Source organism: Mobula birostris, chromosome 1 (genome assembly GCF_030028105.1).
Source record: "Mobula birostris isolate sMobBir1 chromosome 1, sMobBir1.hap1, whole genome shotgun sequence".
NCBI classification, from domain to species: domain Eukaryota; kingdom Metazoa; phylum Chordata; class Chondrichthyes; order Myliobatiformes; family Myliobatidae; genus Mobula; species Mobula birostris.
In genome coordinates this window covers 206,238,503-206,255,454 of record NC_092370.1, presented here as the reverse complement: position 1 = coordinate 206,255,454, position 16,952 = coordinate 206,238,503, and the positions used below count along the sequence as shown (strand labels likewise).

At 40.1% G+C, this 16,952-nt stretch overlaps 1 protein-coding gene across 2 annotated transcripts in view; it reads left to right on the top strand.

The window, feature by feature from the left end:
- kif26ab (kinesin family member 26Ab) overlaps positions 1–16,952 on the top strand; it is a 205,716-nt gene that overhangs the window by 164,825 nt on the left and 23,939 nt on the right. The window contains exons 8-14 of one of the 2 annotated variants that reach the window (XM_072269694.1): positions 869–1,131; positions 1,385–1,568; positions 1,690–1,849; positions 4,174–4,336; positions 4,525–7,981; positions 9,271–9,507; positions 9,702–11,630. In XM_072269694.1, the coding sequence (XP_072125795.1) occupies positions 869–1,131; positions 1,385–1,568; positions 1,690–1,849; positions 4,174–4,336; positions 4,525–7,981; positions 9,271–9,470 (4,427 nt within the window). In that variant the 3' untranslated portion in view covers positions 9,471–9,507; positions 9,702–11,630. Of the gene's footprint in view, positions 1–868; positions 1,132–1,384; positions 1,569–1,689; positions 1,850–4,173; positions 4,337–4,524; positions 7,982–9,270; positions 9,508–9,701; positions 11,631–16,952 lie in introns of those variants that run through there. The other variant, XM_072269687.1, reaches the window with a different exon arrangement.

Below are 16,952 nucleotides of genomic sequence, written 5' to 3'. Positions count from 1 at the left end.
TCTACTTCTTTTCTACCCACCCCGGGAATGCTTCTTGTACTTCCAAGGCACTTCCAGTACTCAACCGTTGAACCTTTTGTTTTCAGTGATTGATAATATTATTGCAGCTGTCAATTTGTTCAGCCACTCCATCACCTCTACATTTGGTGGTCACATCCACTGTAAAACCTTTGTTCTCGTTCCCAGTTCAGGTACCTTGCAGTTTAGAGAAAATGTAACAGATTCTCAGAAACATTAGACTTGGAAGGAGGCCTTTCAGCCTAGGGAGCCCATACTAGCTCTCTGATTGAGTAATTTATCCATCTTCTCCTCACAGTCCTGCAAGTTCTTTCACTTTGTGCTTATTCAGCCCTGCTTTGGAATGTCATAATTGGATTGCCTCCATTATCACACTAGTTGACTCCAGATTCTAACTCTTTGTGTTATAAGTGGTATTCTCTTCATGTATCTTTTGATTCTTTAACTAATCACACTTATCCTCATGTCCTCTGATTTCTGATCCCTTGAATGACTGGCCTGCTGACATCATATATTGCAATGTACCCAATATATTTGTACATTGCCAAGAGGAGTGTGTACTCTGCACACATAGGTTTCACCCTGAAGTGTAATTTGCCAGTCTGGGTCTCTACTCCTGTGGGAGGCCTATGCACCTCCTGCTGCCTCCACAGTAACCGCAACCATAGCAGCTGGCTGCCTCATCTTCCAGTCAGAAGATGTTGAGGTCTGTTGGTACTCAGAGCACACCACTGAGATGTCAATGTGACATGATCCTCAAGAAAATAAGGCAAATTTATCATGTTTACGTCTATCTAGATCACTAAAGAAATTAAACAATTGAATATTCTAATTTACTTTTCACTTCCAGGAAAGACATATACTATGATTGGAAAGGATAATTCAATGCAAAATCTTGGTGTTATTCCTTGTGCAATATCCTGGCTTTTTAAATTAATAAATGAACGCAAGGAGAAAACTGGAACTCGATTCTCGGTCAGGGTTTCTGCTGTGGAGATCTGGGGCAAGGATGAAAACCTTAGGGACTTGTTATCTGAAGTGGCCACCGGCAGCCTCCAGGATGGCCAGTCTCCCGGTGTCTACCTCCGAGAGGACCCAGTCTGTGGGACTCAGGTATTTTTATTATACTACATTAATTTTGCTGTTTTGAAGTATATTGGTATTGTGACATTTCTGTTGTGCATCAAAGAATATTTGAAATGTTCCAGCTATGTTTAAAATGTCACTGCCACAGTCTTGGCTTTGCATTTTTTCATCTTTGCTCCCTTGGTATACATAATTTATTACGAATTGCCCCAGAGACCTAATCTGTTGAGCAGAAATGCAACCCTCTTCCAATTAGTAATAGTTTTCTCTTCGTATCCAGCTTCAGAATCAAAACGAGCTGAGAGCCCCCACGGCAGAAAAAGCCGCCTACTTCCTTGATGCTGCAATTGCGTCCAGAAGGACCAGTAGGCTAGACTGTGATGAGGAGGCGAGGAGGAACTCCCATATGCTCTTTACACTTCACATTTACCAATATCGAATGGATAAGAGTGGCAAAGGGGGAAGTATGTTCACTTTTAAGGTCAAAGCAGTATTTTGTTATCATTAAAATAGCTTGCATTCATTATATCTGTTAGTAAATTCAGAGTGGCTCATTGGTTCTATGCACCTTGCTCTTCCCTTTAGTGTCCGGAGGGCGCAGTCGTTTGCACCTGGTAGACTTGGGAAGCTGTGAAAAGGTTCTCAGTAAGAGTCGGGATGGTGGCGGTGGTCTTTGTCTGTCACTTTCAGCTCTGGGCAATGTCATTTTGGCATTAGTAAATGGGGCTAAACATGTTCCATACAAGTAAGTAAAATTCATGAGTAATTAAGAATGAACTCTGGGTAAATCATTTTGCTGCTGAGATAATTGTTTATGAAAAGCATTCTGCCTAGAAATTGAGTATGTTTATTTGAAACTTTTGAATGTTCCATTCTGCCTTAAATCCGCTTCCGTTGCAGACAGTGGAACTGAAGTGGGATTCATGGTTGCTATTACACAGCCATTCCTCAATTTATGATAGGCATGACTTCCTGGAAATTGATTCATGAGATCAGAAGTAGTTTGGCAAAACACACTCCGTATATTTTGCAACAGTATGTTCCCATGGGCTGAGAATGGTCCACTGTTCATTATAATAAAAAATACCTTTTGTAACTTGAAGGCACATACAGTATTTAAAGGAGTCAGTGTTATTACAGCATAGAGTTGTATGAGCATTTGTGAGTCAAGAAGCATTTGTATTTAATAATCTAATTGAATCTATGTCTAATGCTATTGTCCAATCTGAGTTTTTAGATATTTTGGAAAAAGAACAGGTTCCTAAAGCAAAAATTATGCTACATTTTTAGATAAGATAGCTATTCCTTATTTTTTTTTAAAATGAGGTTTATAAACTGCAACTCTCTCTTTTACAACTTAATCAGTTTTCTGCATGTTAGAAAGTAATGATCATCGGTTGCTTCAGGCTTGCAGCCATGTTTCTAGGTGGTCTGCTGGAGTAAACGGTCTGCCCTCTTCACGTGGTTGGGTGGGTTGGTCTACGGACTTCAGGTGGAAGAGATCCTGTGCTTTGTCCTACTTGATATTCCTTGGAATTGCAGTGACTGGCCAGGTGTGATTTGCAGCTGATTTGCTATAATCTTCAGTGGGACAAATTGCCTTGCATTCTGGGGCTAGCCACTCTAAAAACACAGCCACTCATTAGGTATTCCAAACATGGTAAGGCCAGAGGGAGTGATCAGGGTCTGGCACAACTCAGCTCTTAATTTCTGTTTGGCATGACAGCCAGATTATAAACTATCCAGAATTTACTAACAAATTGTAAGATGGCATGAATTTAAACTTTTAATTTGAACAAAGGACCGCAGGGACAAAGGACCACATGGGCTCGGTTGTTGGCTCTCAGAAGGAGACACATTGAGCTAAATTTTATTGGAAAAATAACAGCGTGTTAATAACACACTATTATTAATGCGGAGATCAAGCACCATATTGAGGGGATTAAGAAATCCAACATGAATTATGAATCAACAGATCAATTTACTTTGATGAATTTATACCTTTTCACTGTTTGCTTCCCAGATATATCCTTGGTTTTCCTGTTATTTTTAATAACTGCTGAATCTGCACACTAATTGATCATTAAACCCACTGCATAAAGTTAAAACTTGTGATTTTAAGGCTCCTTTAAATGTGATAATTGCCAATTGCTATGCCAGCCGAACTGTCTAGCCCAGAAAGAACAATTTAAACTGTTCAGTTTCATCCCACCTGGAACTATATTATTCTTAGAAAATCAAAGTATTTCTAATTTTAGCTTGCTGCTTTGATTTCCTCTTCCTTTCCCTTTGTGCAATTTCCCTCTTTTTATTTTCCTTTCAGTACCTGATCTGATTCTAATTCACCCTTCTCTTCCATTATCTTCTATTGTGCAATCATTAAATTTCATTGGTTTAGAAGATATTCTGTTAGTCATGCTATCCCCTGAAATTGTTGGAAACCCATCGCCCTGATCAAACTGTGGTCAGCTGACATTTCCAGCAAATTTTTCTGTTAATAATTTGATCAAATTTGGTGCTTGCTTATGAATGAAAATTGCATCTCAGTCATTTTAATTTAATGTAAGCATTATTGAAGAGTTGATGAAAGAAAGATAGTTTTTCAAATTTGGATGGAAATGATTTGACACATAACCCAATTGTTCTAAGTTCATTGCCACTGGCCAGAAATATAGAAGCACAGCCAATGAGTGGACAGTTTCTTTACATTTGTACCAATAATAAAAATCTCTGTGGAAAAGGCTTTCTTATTATGCTAAACATGTGAGTTTGTAATATTTGCTGTATTTGTATTTGTTTGGAATGACATAAAATGTTCCCCATGCACAGAGAATAAAAAGATTTAAGTTAATGGAGAGATTTTTTTGACTGAAGGGAAGAATTATTCTGTTTTTCTTTACCTGAAATGAAATTCTAAATTAAGACCTTTTTAATCCCTATTACACGTGGAATGTGAGGAAAGAGCACAAAATGTAAAGATTTTCCTTCATGTATAAATGAACTAATAATGAAAATGCTTAATCAAACACTTTCCTTGTACTTAAATGTATTTGTTCTGTTGCACAACAGAGATAGCAAGCTTACTATGCTGTTGAGAGAATCGCTGGGGAATATAAACTGCAGAACAACTATGATCACCCATATTTCTGACTCTCCTGTCAACTATACAGAAACCCTAACAAGCATTCAGCTTGCAGCGCGAATTCATCGAATGAGAAAGAAAAAGTCCAAGGTCAGTCCCGGTTTTGTGTTAAGTTTTAAATGATACTAGTTTCTAATATGGACTTGCAAAGTATTTTGATTACTTTGTTGTGAATAACATTAAGTCTTAATATAGTAAGTATTTATCTCGATTTCTTTTCTGTTATGTTTGTGGTTCTATTTCCACTCTAAATGTAAACTGTTTTCTTTTTGAACCAGTATGCCTCAAGTTCTTCTGGTGGGGAGAGTTCTTGTGAAGAAGGTCGGATTCGAAGACCGCCTCACTTAAGGCCGTTTCATGCAAGAACCACAGCTCTTGATCCTGATCTTCCAGCATTAGGAATATCTAGTGAACCCGACTACTCTTCGAGCAGTGAACAATCATGTGATACAGTTATTTACGTCGGTCCCAACGGTGCAGCACTGTCTGATCGTGAACTGACAGATAACGAAGGTCCGCCAGAGTTTGTACCCATAATCCCTTCCCTCAGCAAGAAATGTGAGCCGAAGAAGGGTAGGGAAGCTGCCACCGTTGGTAAGAGGAGTGAAAGGGATTATTTCAAATGCAACACTTTTGCAGAATTGCAAGAGAGATTGGAGTGTATTGATGGAAGCGAGGAACCCATCAAATTTTCTTGTGAGCAGGGACTTTTCATTTGCAGTAGTAGTGTAGGACCCCCAAGGGTAGAGAATGCGCAATGTATCTCCGTACAGGAAGTGACACAATCTGTCGTGGTATCAGAAAAGGTACCTTCTTCACAAATGTATGGAAAACATTCTTCAGTCGAAGCAGGGTCTTGTAAAAAAGGGCAGAATTTGGAGCCCCCCATTTCTGCAAAGCAACAAAATGGATCACCTGTGTGGAGCCCATCTCACTTGCCTCACTCCATAACAACTGAACATTTAAAGCTGCAGACTCAAGGTGAAGGAAGCAAACTGGAAGCAAGTGGTGATAATGAGGCAGAAGGAATCAAGGAGACAACCACGGCTTCCACCAATATGCACAGACCCAACTGCTCTACGACGCAAGAGCAGCCGCAGGCCACGCCCGGGCCTGTCGTGAGGGAGAAATCATTTTTCAACAGGAGACCTTTGCCAAGCCCTGCACCCCCACCTCCACAACTGAAAGAAAAGCAAAGCGTTAGTTTGGAACTCAGCAGCAGTGGTGGAATTAGAACTCCTCCAGTAGGAATGAGCCATCAGGGCACAAGTAAACCTGAATCAGCCATAATTAGAAAGGAAGTGGGCAACTACAGAAGTGGATATAAGCAATCTGGTGCATCAGACGCGACCGGCTTACGATCAGCATTGCGGAGCGGGTGCATTGACCGAGATATGTTGACCACCACCGTGACATTGCAGCAGCCAGTGGAACTGAACGGAGAAGATGAGTTGGTATTTACTGTTGTAGAGGAGCTGTCATTTGAAGGTATTTTGGAAAGTGGTCGACCGGCTAGCATTATTAGCTTTAATAGTGATTGTTCACTTCAGGCACTGGCTTCGGGCTCACGGCCCGTCAGTATTATTAGTAGCATTAATGATGATTATGAAGCTTATACCTCACCGGCAGCCAATGCTGGATCAAATATAGACACTGCTGGGCTACTTACAGATGATTCTTTTTGCAACAGCAGCAGACGCTCATCGATTAGCTCCTGGCTCAGTGAAGTAAGTATCTGTGCTATAGAAAGTGACGGAGCACAACCATCCGATACTTTTGTTGTGCAGTCTTGCTACAGTTACGGTGAGAAGTTTAACTTGGATTCACCTGATGTGCTGCAAGACATGACCACACCACTGACACTGGCTCAACAAAGCATCTTGAATGATGGTGCATTCCATCCTTCTGAACTGGCTAATGAAATTACGAGCTCAAGCAGACTTCTTTCACACACCAACCAAGGTTCTAATGCCTTAAGTTTATCCAAAGTGATGACTGGTACTAATAATTCATCAGTAACTAAGGCAAGCACCCCAGTCCACCATCCTGACCCAACGATTTCTGAAGGCAACCCTGTTTGCTCCTCTAGTCTTCCCAGGAAAATAAAGTCTACCTCAGCTGTGAGCCAGAGTACAGTACATTGTGGAGAAAGGCAATGGCAAGAAAGTGAGCTCGAGGATCCCTGGTTACTTCGCACGAACAGCCAATCAGTACCAAAAATAGAGGATCAAGCACTCTCAGTGAAGTCACCTCCCAAATCTGGTACCAACAGTCAAATTAAACAGCAAACAAAAATGGCCCAGAATACTGGGACCATTCCTCGGCTCAGCAAATTTCACACAACAGTTTCCTGTACACAACGAGTTGTGTATGGGTGTGAAATGGCAAGTAAATCGACTGCGGCTAATGGTGTCACAGGTGTGAATGGCAGAAAGAATGAAGTGCCGGCAAAAGTGGTGCAGGTTAAAAAAGGAAGTGCGATGGTTGCAACAATGCCAATAATGCACACCAGTGCCAGTGCTGGAGCTGTACCCAAAGACCAGCGAGACACGAGCAGCTTAAAATCAACAGCTAGTAGGAAAACGTCAGCAGCCAAGGCAAGCATGCTGCCAAGGCTCAATGGGACACCGCCAGCACCCCCTGTCCGTAAGTCTAGTCTCGAGCAAAAAAACAGAGCTGTGCCACAAAAATGTACCAGTCCAGAGGCAGTTATGGTATCACCTCCCAGATCAGAAGATGAAATAGATCGAGCACTAAATGTGGCTCCTTGTGCTGTTGAGGGTAACTGCAACAAAGCAGCAAACATAAAATCTGATCAGTTCTCCATTAGAAGTATTTCAGCTTCAAAACCCAGAATGCCTAAACTTGAGGCAGTGCATTGCTGCGGAAGTCAGCTGTCACTCGAGAGGTGTGATAGTCTGTTGTCAGTGGGATCCAAGAACAGTATGACCAAAGAAGGTGGTCACCCTGCCAACAGCAACAACAGCAGAACTGGACGCTCAGTACCAAGGCTTGGTGTGTCACCGTCAGCTCCAGTAATGTCTACCCCATCTATTCCTGTGGTCCCGGTACCAGTTAAGTCCAATCAAACCAAATGTCCTTCCAATAACAAGGCATTGGTTGCAGGAAACAAGTGTCGAAGCCTCTCTTCAAGCGGTGCAAAGGGGTTAAGCACATCTGTTAAGTCGTTAACGCAGTCAGTGGGGCGTAGTTCCAGTGTACCATCGAATGGAAAAACAGTACCTCGCTCAGCACAGGTAGCCAGTTGTAAACCTGGCAAAGGAACAATTATGGGAACAAAGCAAGCAGTCAGGGCAGCCAACAGCCGTGTGTCTGAATTAGCTTCTGCAGCCTCATCCAGTAAAGTGGGCCATTTGAGAGGATCTGCTGATTCTGATAGTGGGAATGACAGTGGAGTCAACTTGAGTGATGAAATAATGCAGATGCCAGTCTTGCCTTCTCCATACAGTAAAATAACTGCACCAAGACGGCCTCAGCGTTACAGCAGTGGGCATGGTAGTGACAACAGCAGCGTCCTTAGCGGAGAGCTGCCACCGGCCATGGGAAGAACGGCTCTCTTTTATCACAGCGGTGGTAGCAGTGGCTATGAGAGTATGATTCGTGACAGCGAGGCAACAGGGAGTGCGTCATCCGCACACGATTCCATGAGTGAAAGTGGGATGTCCACAGTTGGCCGCAACAGAAGTTCCAAGTCCCCCAAGAAGCGGACAGCAGGTAAACGTTGTGCATGATATTATTGTACTACTTGACTCGTGTTTCTCAGAATGGGAAGTTTTAATAAACAGCTGGGCAAATAATGATTCTTATGCAGATAATAATGGAAGTTGAAGTTGTATTGTGCAAATGTGTTTTCAGTTCAAGCATTTTAAAACATTTACTGTTTTAGGTGCTCTAAGTTACAACAAATCTTGTATTAGTAGTTCACTTCATTAATTATTGTGCCACAGAGTTGTGGAGCTACCCACTAAAAAAGACCATTGTATGATGGCAGTATTACCATTCTCTAGAAACTAGGCTGTCTAAGAGCTTTTTGCCTGTTATTTCCTAAATTGTCTCCACCAATCCCCACACTTTCTTTTTCCTTGAATGACAGCAATTTCTTTCTGGGTTACAATTTTCAGTTCACCACTGCCTTCCAGTATCTTGTCTCTTGTTCATTGTTTGTACCCAACTCTGCTGGTTGTTGAGTGGAAACACAGTTCCCATTTAAATCTATGATTTTCAAGACAATTGAATTTGCAGGTTCTGAAGCTGTGGTCTGTAAAATGAAAGGACATGAACGTGATATGTAATGCAGCTGGGTTAGAAAATGATATGTGTTTGTTGCTGGGTAATACTGTGTTTCAGTTATGTCCTTTGGAAACTGAGGTGACATTGAACTTGGGTATATAGTATGAATGCATGTGGACAGAACTTATAAAATGAGAAATGTATATCATGTGATGGACTACTCATTACTTGCAGTAGGCACTAGACGGTGTGAAGGATGTCTTTGCACTTTCAACATTCAAATGTTGTTAAGAGCCTCAGGGCAGATTAAAAAATTAAAAGGTCAGTTTTGCAGAAAGAATTGGTTGCAGAAGAAATGGCGTTTAGTTGGCAGCAGTGGGACTCCCTTTAGTTTATTGGGTCAGGATGGTAGATATTACTGAAGATAGTCTGAGATATGGCCTACAATATGTAAATGGTCCATTCCTGGAGGTCATCGCCATATGATATAATATCATATTATCCCAGTTTTGTCAATGAAAGGGCTTCCCACTGTTTAGATATGTAATATTTCTCTCCATAATTCACTAGCAATGCCTATCAGATTTTACTTGTGGTAGATTAAGGCAATCAATTAGAAACCAGTTGGCATTGTTTAAATCTACGCACCGACTATGTTAACAATATGTTGAATGCAACCTAAACTGCTTATGATAATTGTGCAAAGTGGACTTGAACAGGAGCAAAGAGCACTGGTTATGTTTCACCAAGAGAGTTATTATTCTCATCAATAGTTGTCAAATACCAAGATGCTTTCTTTGGAACAGTCACCTCAGTATCAACACCCATTGAACAGCTGGCTACACCACAACCTTGTCAGAGAAGAATCTGTGACCTGAAAAGGCTTGTGAAAAAAAATTGTTCAAAGGTTGAAAGGACATTGCTAAGGTGCTATGCCACTGAAGAAATGGAAGAGTCACAAAGTTCTTTCTAGCAGGCAAAACGTCTACTTTGGAGTTACAGATAATCTGGTGAGTTTTAAATTAATTTGTTTTGTGTGAAAAATATCATTGTCTGAACTAAGCCGAGGCAGAATCTAAAAAATAATCTGGACCTTTTTAAAAAATTTCACCAAAAGTATTCCAAGTCTGCCTGAATTTGAATTGTCTGCTTTCAATCCCACAGGTGATTAACAATTTGTCCTTTGTTCCTTTTGTCTCCTTAGGTGCATTTTTTGAGCTGTACACAATTCAGTGCAATAGGATTTGATTCTTCCTGACAGCCTGGAGGAGAACCAGAGAGCAAGGAGTCCACTGCTGGGGAGAAGTCATTGGGACTTAATGACAGCATGCCATTCAGATGTTTCTCAATGAAAATGAACTTCAGGCGAGGCTTACGGGAGCTGATTGATAGCAGTAATTGATTTTCCTGTGCCAAGCTTTAAATCTATGCTATTATCTGCAGCAAACTTTGATGGAATAATTCACTAGATTTATATTACAACTATGATTACATTTCAAAAGTCGTTCATTGACTACACAGTGTTTCGAAAGGTTCTGAAAGGAAGATGAAAATTGCAATATAAGTGCAAGTCTTTTCTCTTTAATTTAACTTGAACAGTCTATCATTCACCTTAACGACAAGGATGGTTATTAGGTATTTGTGCATTACTGGCAATGATTTCCCTGTCACTTAATTGAATAATAGAGGCTCAAGTTACAGTTTGCAATTTGCAACTTTTGCTAATGGAGTCAAGAGCTATGGCCACCAGAATGTAGACTGAATCTCCACTCTATTTGCAAACTATAGCTATAGGAAATGGCAGTAGTCTATTTTCAATCCCTAGGATATTGCACTGGATCTGATAACCTCTGGCTCCATGTAGCTATAGCCTGACTCTCAGTGGTGTGAAGGCACCTTCCTCCTATCTGATCATATGCAGAGATTCTCTGGAGTCAGCTCAAGCATTTAGAAGTCCCACATTCAAAGGCTGAGGGAGAAATATGAATAAGAAGCAAACATAGACTTTAATTCATTGCCTAACCCCTCAGGGCAGTGCAGAGGTGGAATATTTTTTGCTTATAATAGACATACTGATATTGGGACAATTTGATCCCTATATGTGCTAGATAGGTTAAAGCAATGGTGATATTATTGAACAAATGTTGTAGCAAAACCCTATTGAAGCAGTATTGGTCCACATCATTTAGAGGGGATTAAGTACATCAAATAATTCTCCATTGAACGTATCAATGATTGCAATCAGTCTTGAGCAATAACCCCAGTTGGAGGTGATTTATCATACAGGGAATTACAGTCTAATGAGGTGTGACCATTTGAGTAAATACGTGTAACAGCCCATGCTACATGAATGTTGGCGGCAGTAATTTTGGAAAATTAACTTTGTGGAAATGGTAAATTGGTTAGTAATGTTTGGTTAATTTAAATGATCACCTGCTTATACAGGAATGTACCAGATGAATTTGAGGGAAAGTAGGTTGTTTTCACACCTATATTGTTGGGTGTTATCTGATGATCACTGGTCTACATAGCCATAGTTTATCCGGAAAATATTGCATTGTTTGGTGAAATAGAGATAATAAAATAGTTGAATTCCCACAATAATGCTATAAGACCAGCTGCACTCCTCCATGTTGCTTTGAGGAGTAACCACTCAATATTTGAAGAAAACTGAAAACCTTGCCAAGGGACAACGACACATTAAGTAGTAGCACATCTGCAATGAACCAATCATCCAAAGGAATTTGCTGACAAACTTTACTTGTAAGATACAAAAGAACAGTTATGTGCTAGTCGTTTCAGATAATATGTAATTGTCAACATTGTTTAGTTGTTTAAATATTTCTGCACAGAACTGCGAAGTACTGGTAGAAATTGCACTTACAATATACAGGTATTTGCAATGTATCCATATCATCCATTATTTGTACAATCTATGTGGGGCTGAGGAGGGGGATAAAGAGGATCAGCCATGATGGAATGGTGGAGCAGACTCGATGGGCTAAATGGCCTAATCCTGCTCCTATGTCTTATGGTCTTATCTGAAGACAGCAATGTAGATAACTACAATTAAATGTATTCTACTTTTGTACTAAGTAATAACTTATTCATTTGTACTATTTTTCTAATTATCCAGTAAAGTAGTTCTATTCTCATTTATGGCTCTATTGTGTTTTTATTAATATCTCTATTCTCTTCGTGATCTTTCACCCAGTGATTTCACAACAGCACTTGAGCCAGTGTGGAATTATACCCTTTTTCTCAATCGTTTCATTCATTTTGGCATCATGTCCATGAGAGTGCCAATAAAATCAAATGCAAGGGGTATCCTCTCTGGTACCAGTAGCAGGAAGATAGCAATCTACATGTATGATGTACAGTTATGTGTGCTTTTTGAATAATACACTGTTGTATTATTTGCAATGAATTTGTGTAACACAGAGCATGACTCAAAAGATGCCGGTCAATCATTTATATGAATGTTATCTGCTCACACTTCATTGGTCTGAGCTGCTTCCTTTCAATATTTTGCACAACTAGAAATACATTTCATTCAGTGACTGGTGCTGAGGTTTAGATTAAATTAAGGCTTAATTTAAGGCTTAGTTGAGTGTGACTAAAACATTCAGGTAAAATATAATGATTGCCTCACTGAAGGTAATTGATTCTATTCCCCAATAATTAGGTTAATTACTGCTTTTCCTCCACCATCCCTAAAATTCCAATTCTCTGGTTATAATTATGAATTTGCTTTGCATCTGCTAAACAATTCTAGTATGCTTTCTTAAACATTAGGTGGGTGTTACAATTATATCCGAGCATTTTGCCGTTCACCCCTGTCCGAGCCAAATGATGCCACTGTCCAGTCTTCCACTGAATGTAATCTTGGACCGTTTCTGAAGATGAACAGGAAACAGATGGGAAATGATTTCTTCTCTAATCTTGCAAAAATTTTCACATCCATCTTCACCATCTCCGAGCCAGACCAATACAAATGTAAAATGTAAAATGATAAATACTGCATCTTTTACATTTGGATTGTTCTGGCTAGGTCTAGTTATCTGCTTCCTTCCTCTTAACATCAGTGACAATTCTTTTGCTTCACCTTATCATTATCAACAGAACCTTTGCTTCCAGATTTACTTCTTTCCAATTCTTTCTGACACATTCTGCTTCCACACTCCTCCTGCACCCTTCCTTCATAAATCTTCTCAAAATTCAGATCATTTAGTAAGCCTTTATTTCATCGAAATTCTGCCTTTAGCCCTGTTTACCTTAAGCTTGTATTTAAAGTCCTCTGCATTGTTTTTCCTTTATCTAGTGAAATTGAAATTTGTCCTTTGACTTTTTCTCTTTTCGTTATGTCTCTAGTCTTTCTTTCTCTTGGAAATACTTTCTCTCAAATAAGCTCCAGACAATCCTTTTTCACAGAGATAAGACCCATCTATATCTCCTGTCCTCTCTTTGTGGGGAATTAGCTCATTAAGCTACCAGTCTAAGTTATCATCTCCCCTACTTGCTGTATAAGCTATTGTAACCACATTCCCATTTTCCTCGGACTCTTGCTGTGCTCAGGGAATTAAATGTTATAGGTACAAGTGCCACCAGCAGATAGTTCTCATTATTTGAAAATAATTTGATTTCTGAGAATTCCTGGAAATTGAAACATTGTAAATTGAAGTGAGTGCCAGACATCCGTCCACATATAAATGAACACCGAAATAAAAGACAAAATATTCAAAAGCATGCACTCTGTTATTTATGGAAGATAAACTTGAAAACAAAAATGACAGAAGAGAATGAGAATTTTGAGATATCGTTCTTATTTATCAAGATAATTGACAGGGTTGTTAAAGGTTAAATTGTGCAGGAGAATTGTATACAATTAGAAGCAGAATTCCAGAAATTTGGACAAAAGGAATGAAGAGCCTTGTTGCTACGAAAGAGGAGAGGAAATACAACATGGTTAGGTTTCAGGCAGTGTCACCGGGCAAGAGAAGGCCCCAGAGCTAAAATAGACTGAGACAGCGAAAGGCTTTGAAATCAATATTATAAAAATTGAATTGAATGTGTTGGGAGAGAGTGAAGCAGTGCATCTGAGGTGAATGGAAATAATGGGGAATTTGGGCTGAGGGTTGACAAGGGTCTGGAACAAATCGTTTGTACTGAAATAACACGAAGCAAGCAGCAGAAGGAAGATGTCAGAAATTGAGGTAGAAAGTTTTGTGAGAAATAACATAGAACTGGTTGATGATGGCACATGTGGGGAGTTAAGAGAAGTTCGGGGGGGGGTGTGGTGGGGGGTTAATATTTAGATGTTATTTAATATATGAGGTAAAATCAAAAATGCTGTTGATGCTGGAAATCTGAAATCTATACAGAGAAAGCTGGAAACACTCAGCCGGTTAGGAAGCGTCTGTGGCAAGAGAAACAGTTCATATTTCAGGTGGTTGACTCTTCTTTAAAACTGGGGGGGGGGGGTGGAGAGAGAGAAAATAAGTTAGTTTTAAGTTGCAGCAAGAGTAGAGAAAGGAGGAATACAATAAAGAGGATATCTGAATGGGTGTGGTCATTTTGCCATGGGGATAAGCTGTAAATGAAGTAATTTGGTTGATCTGTTAATGAGGACAGTTATAGGGAAAGAAAGAAATATTACAACAGGAAAATTAACAAAAGAAAGCAAAATCTGCAATTGCAGATTTATAGGAAAAACTTCAAAGATCATGAGGTATAGGAGCTGAATTTTGGCCCACTGATCTGCTCCGCTGTATCGTCATGGCTGATCCGTTTTTCTCTCAACCCCAATCTCCTGCCTTCTCTCCGTGTCCCTTCATGTCCTGACTAATCAAGAATCTATCAACCTCTGCCTGAAATATACCCAAATACTTGGCCTCCACAGTTGGCCTTTTGGCCTCCTCATCTCCGTTCTAAAAGGACGCCACTCTATTCTGTAACACAAGGGAGATGGTGATGGATTTTAGGAAGACCAAACCTACATTGCTCCTGTTACTATTGATGGTTAAGACGTGGATATGGTGAGGCCCTTAAATACCTGGGGTTGCTCCTGGGTGACAGAATTTAGTGGAGCACCAACACAGAGGCTGTGTACTAGAAAGGCCAGAGATGGCTCTACTTTCTGAGGAGACTGAGGTCCTTTGGAGTATGCAGGCCTTTCCTTCACAAGTTCTACCAGTCTGTTGTCACCAGTACTATCTTCTCTGTGGTGGTGTGCTGGGACAATGGCATCAACACAAGTGATGCCAACAGGCTCAATAAACTGATTAGAAAGGCTGGCTCTGTTATAGGAGTCAAACTGGACACACTGGAGGCTGTGGTAGAACAAAGGACCCAATGGAAAATCCTGGCAATTCTGGACAATGTTTCTCACCTTCTGCATGCCACTTTGGCTGAACAGAGTAGTACTTTTAGTAATAGACTAAGACAACTGCGCTGCTCCAAAGAGCACTATATGAGGCCATTTTTATCCTCGGCCATTCAGCTGTATCATGAGTCAACCTATAGCTGGGGAAGTGATGACCACCTCTTGTTAGACTGTTTGAGGTAACTTATTTTTTATTCTTTCTTACTTCTCTCCTCATATTTGAATATCTGTGCACTCGTAATTTTGTGACACTATAATTTCCTTTGAGATCAATAAAGTATCTATCTATCTATCTGTCTGTCTATTCTGAGGCTGTGTCCTTTGGTTCTACACTCATTCTCCATAGGAAACATCCTCTCCACACCCACTCTATCAAGGCCTTTCAGCATTCGATAGGTTTCAATGAGGTCATTCATTCCTCTAAATTTCAGTGAGTAGCGGTCCAGAGCCATAAAACGCTTCTCATATGACAAGCCTTTCAATCCTAGAATCATTTTTGTGAACTTTCTTTGAACCCTCTCCAATGTCTGTACATGCTTTCTTAGATAAGTGGCCCAAAACTACTCACAATACTCCAAGTGAGGCCTCACCTGTGCCTCATCGGCCTCAACATTATCTCCTTGCTTTTATGTTTTAGTCCTCTCTAAATGAATACTAACATGGTATTTTCCTTCCTCACCACCGACTCAACCTGCAAATTAATCTTTAGGGAATCCTGGATGAGGATTCCCAAGTCCCTTTGAACCTCTGATTAACTCAGCAGGTTAAATCATGCTAATATCAGACCATGAGACAAAGGAGTGGAATTATGCCATTCAGTCCATTAAATCTGCTCCACCTGAAGCTGGTTATTTGTTGCGCTAAAATCCATTTGTCTAAAATATTGAGGTAAACTTTAAAATATCCTTTACTTCCAAAAGTCCAGATCCTGCATTCATCTGACTCTGTGGCTGGAGGTTTAGGGGGGGATTGGAAAGAAAGGAAAAGATCGCAGCAGTTCTTTAGTGTCATTAATCACCTATACAGTGCAGGCATTGCTACATGTTACCAACTTCAACATCATAATATCCAACAGATGACAATGCGATAATGACAAGCTGATGGAAATCAGTAAACTACAGGAGCTTGGGTATCTGAAATAAAAACAGAAATGGTAGAAGTACTCTCCAGCCGTTGCCTGACTCACAAAGTCCATCCAGCATTTTCTTTTTCTATTTTAAATAACCAGATTATCTTTCTTTTTAGATATTCTGACTGAAAAATAGCTATTGGATAGGGCACTGAAGATAACTGCAAATTTCAAAAGAGTTCCATAGAATCTTTTACATCGACCAGTGAGAGCCCAGATAAGCGATTTTATCTGAACACTGGCACTTGTGAAAGTGTTGCATCCCTTCAGTACTTCAGGGGAGCACTGGTTGAAATCACAGAACGTGGAAATATAATCTTTAATTCAGAGATCAAAATTATCTTTATGACGTGATAATTCAGGAGAATTCCAGTCCAAAATTTTGGCCAGTGTGTTTTTTTGATATTTTAGATGAAAAATAATCTATTTTATTGTCAATTATTGGGCTCTGTTAATATGTACTGCCAGAACTTTTCTCCGGCTGGTCATGAGGAAAGAGGATAGAACTGACAAATAGTGTAGCAGGGCTTGCTCTAAACTGGCATGCATTGCTGCTAATAAATCAACACTCAATAATCAGAGCTGAATTCAGTTCAGTAGTAACAGGGACATCGAGGAGCAGATAGGGAGACAGATACTGGAACGGTGTAATAATAACAGGGTTGTCATGGTGGGAGATTTTAATTTCCCAAATATTGATTGGCATCTCCCTAGAGCGAGGGGTTTAGATGGTGTGGAGTTTGTCAGGTGTGTTCAGGAAGGTTTCCTGACACAGTATGTAGATAAGCCTACAAGACGAGAGGCTGCACATGATCTGGTATTGAGAAATTAACCTGGTCAGGTGTCAGGTCTCTCAGTGGGATAGCATTTTGGAGATAGTAAGCACAATTCTATCTCCTCTACAACAGCATTGGAAAGGGATAGGAACAGACAAGTTAGGAAAG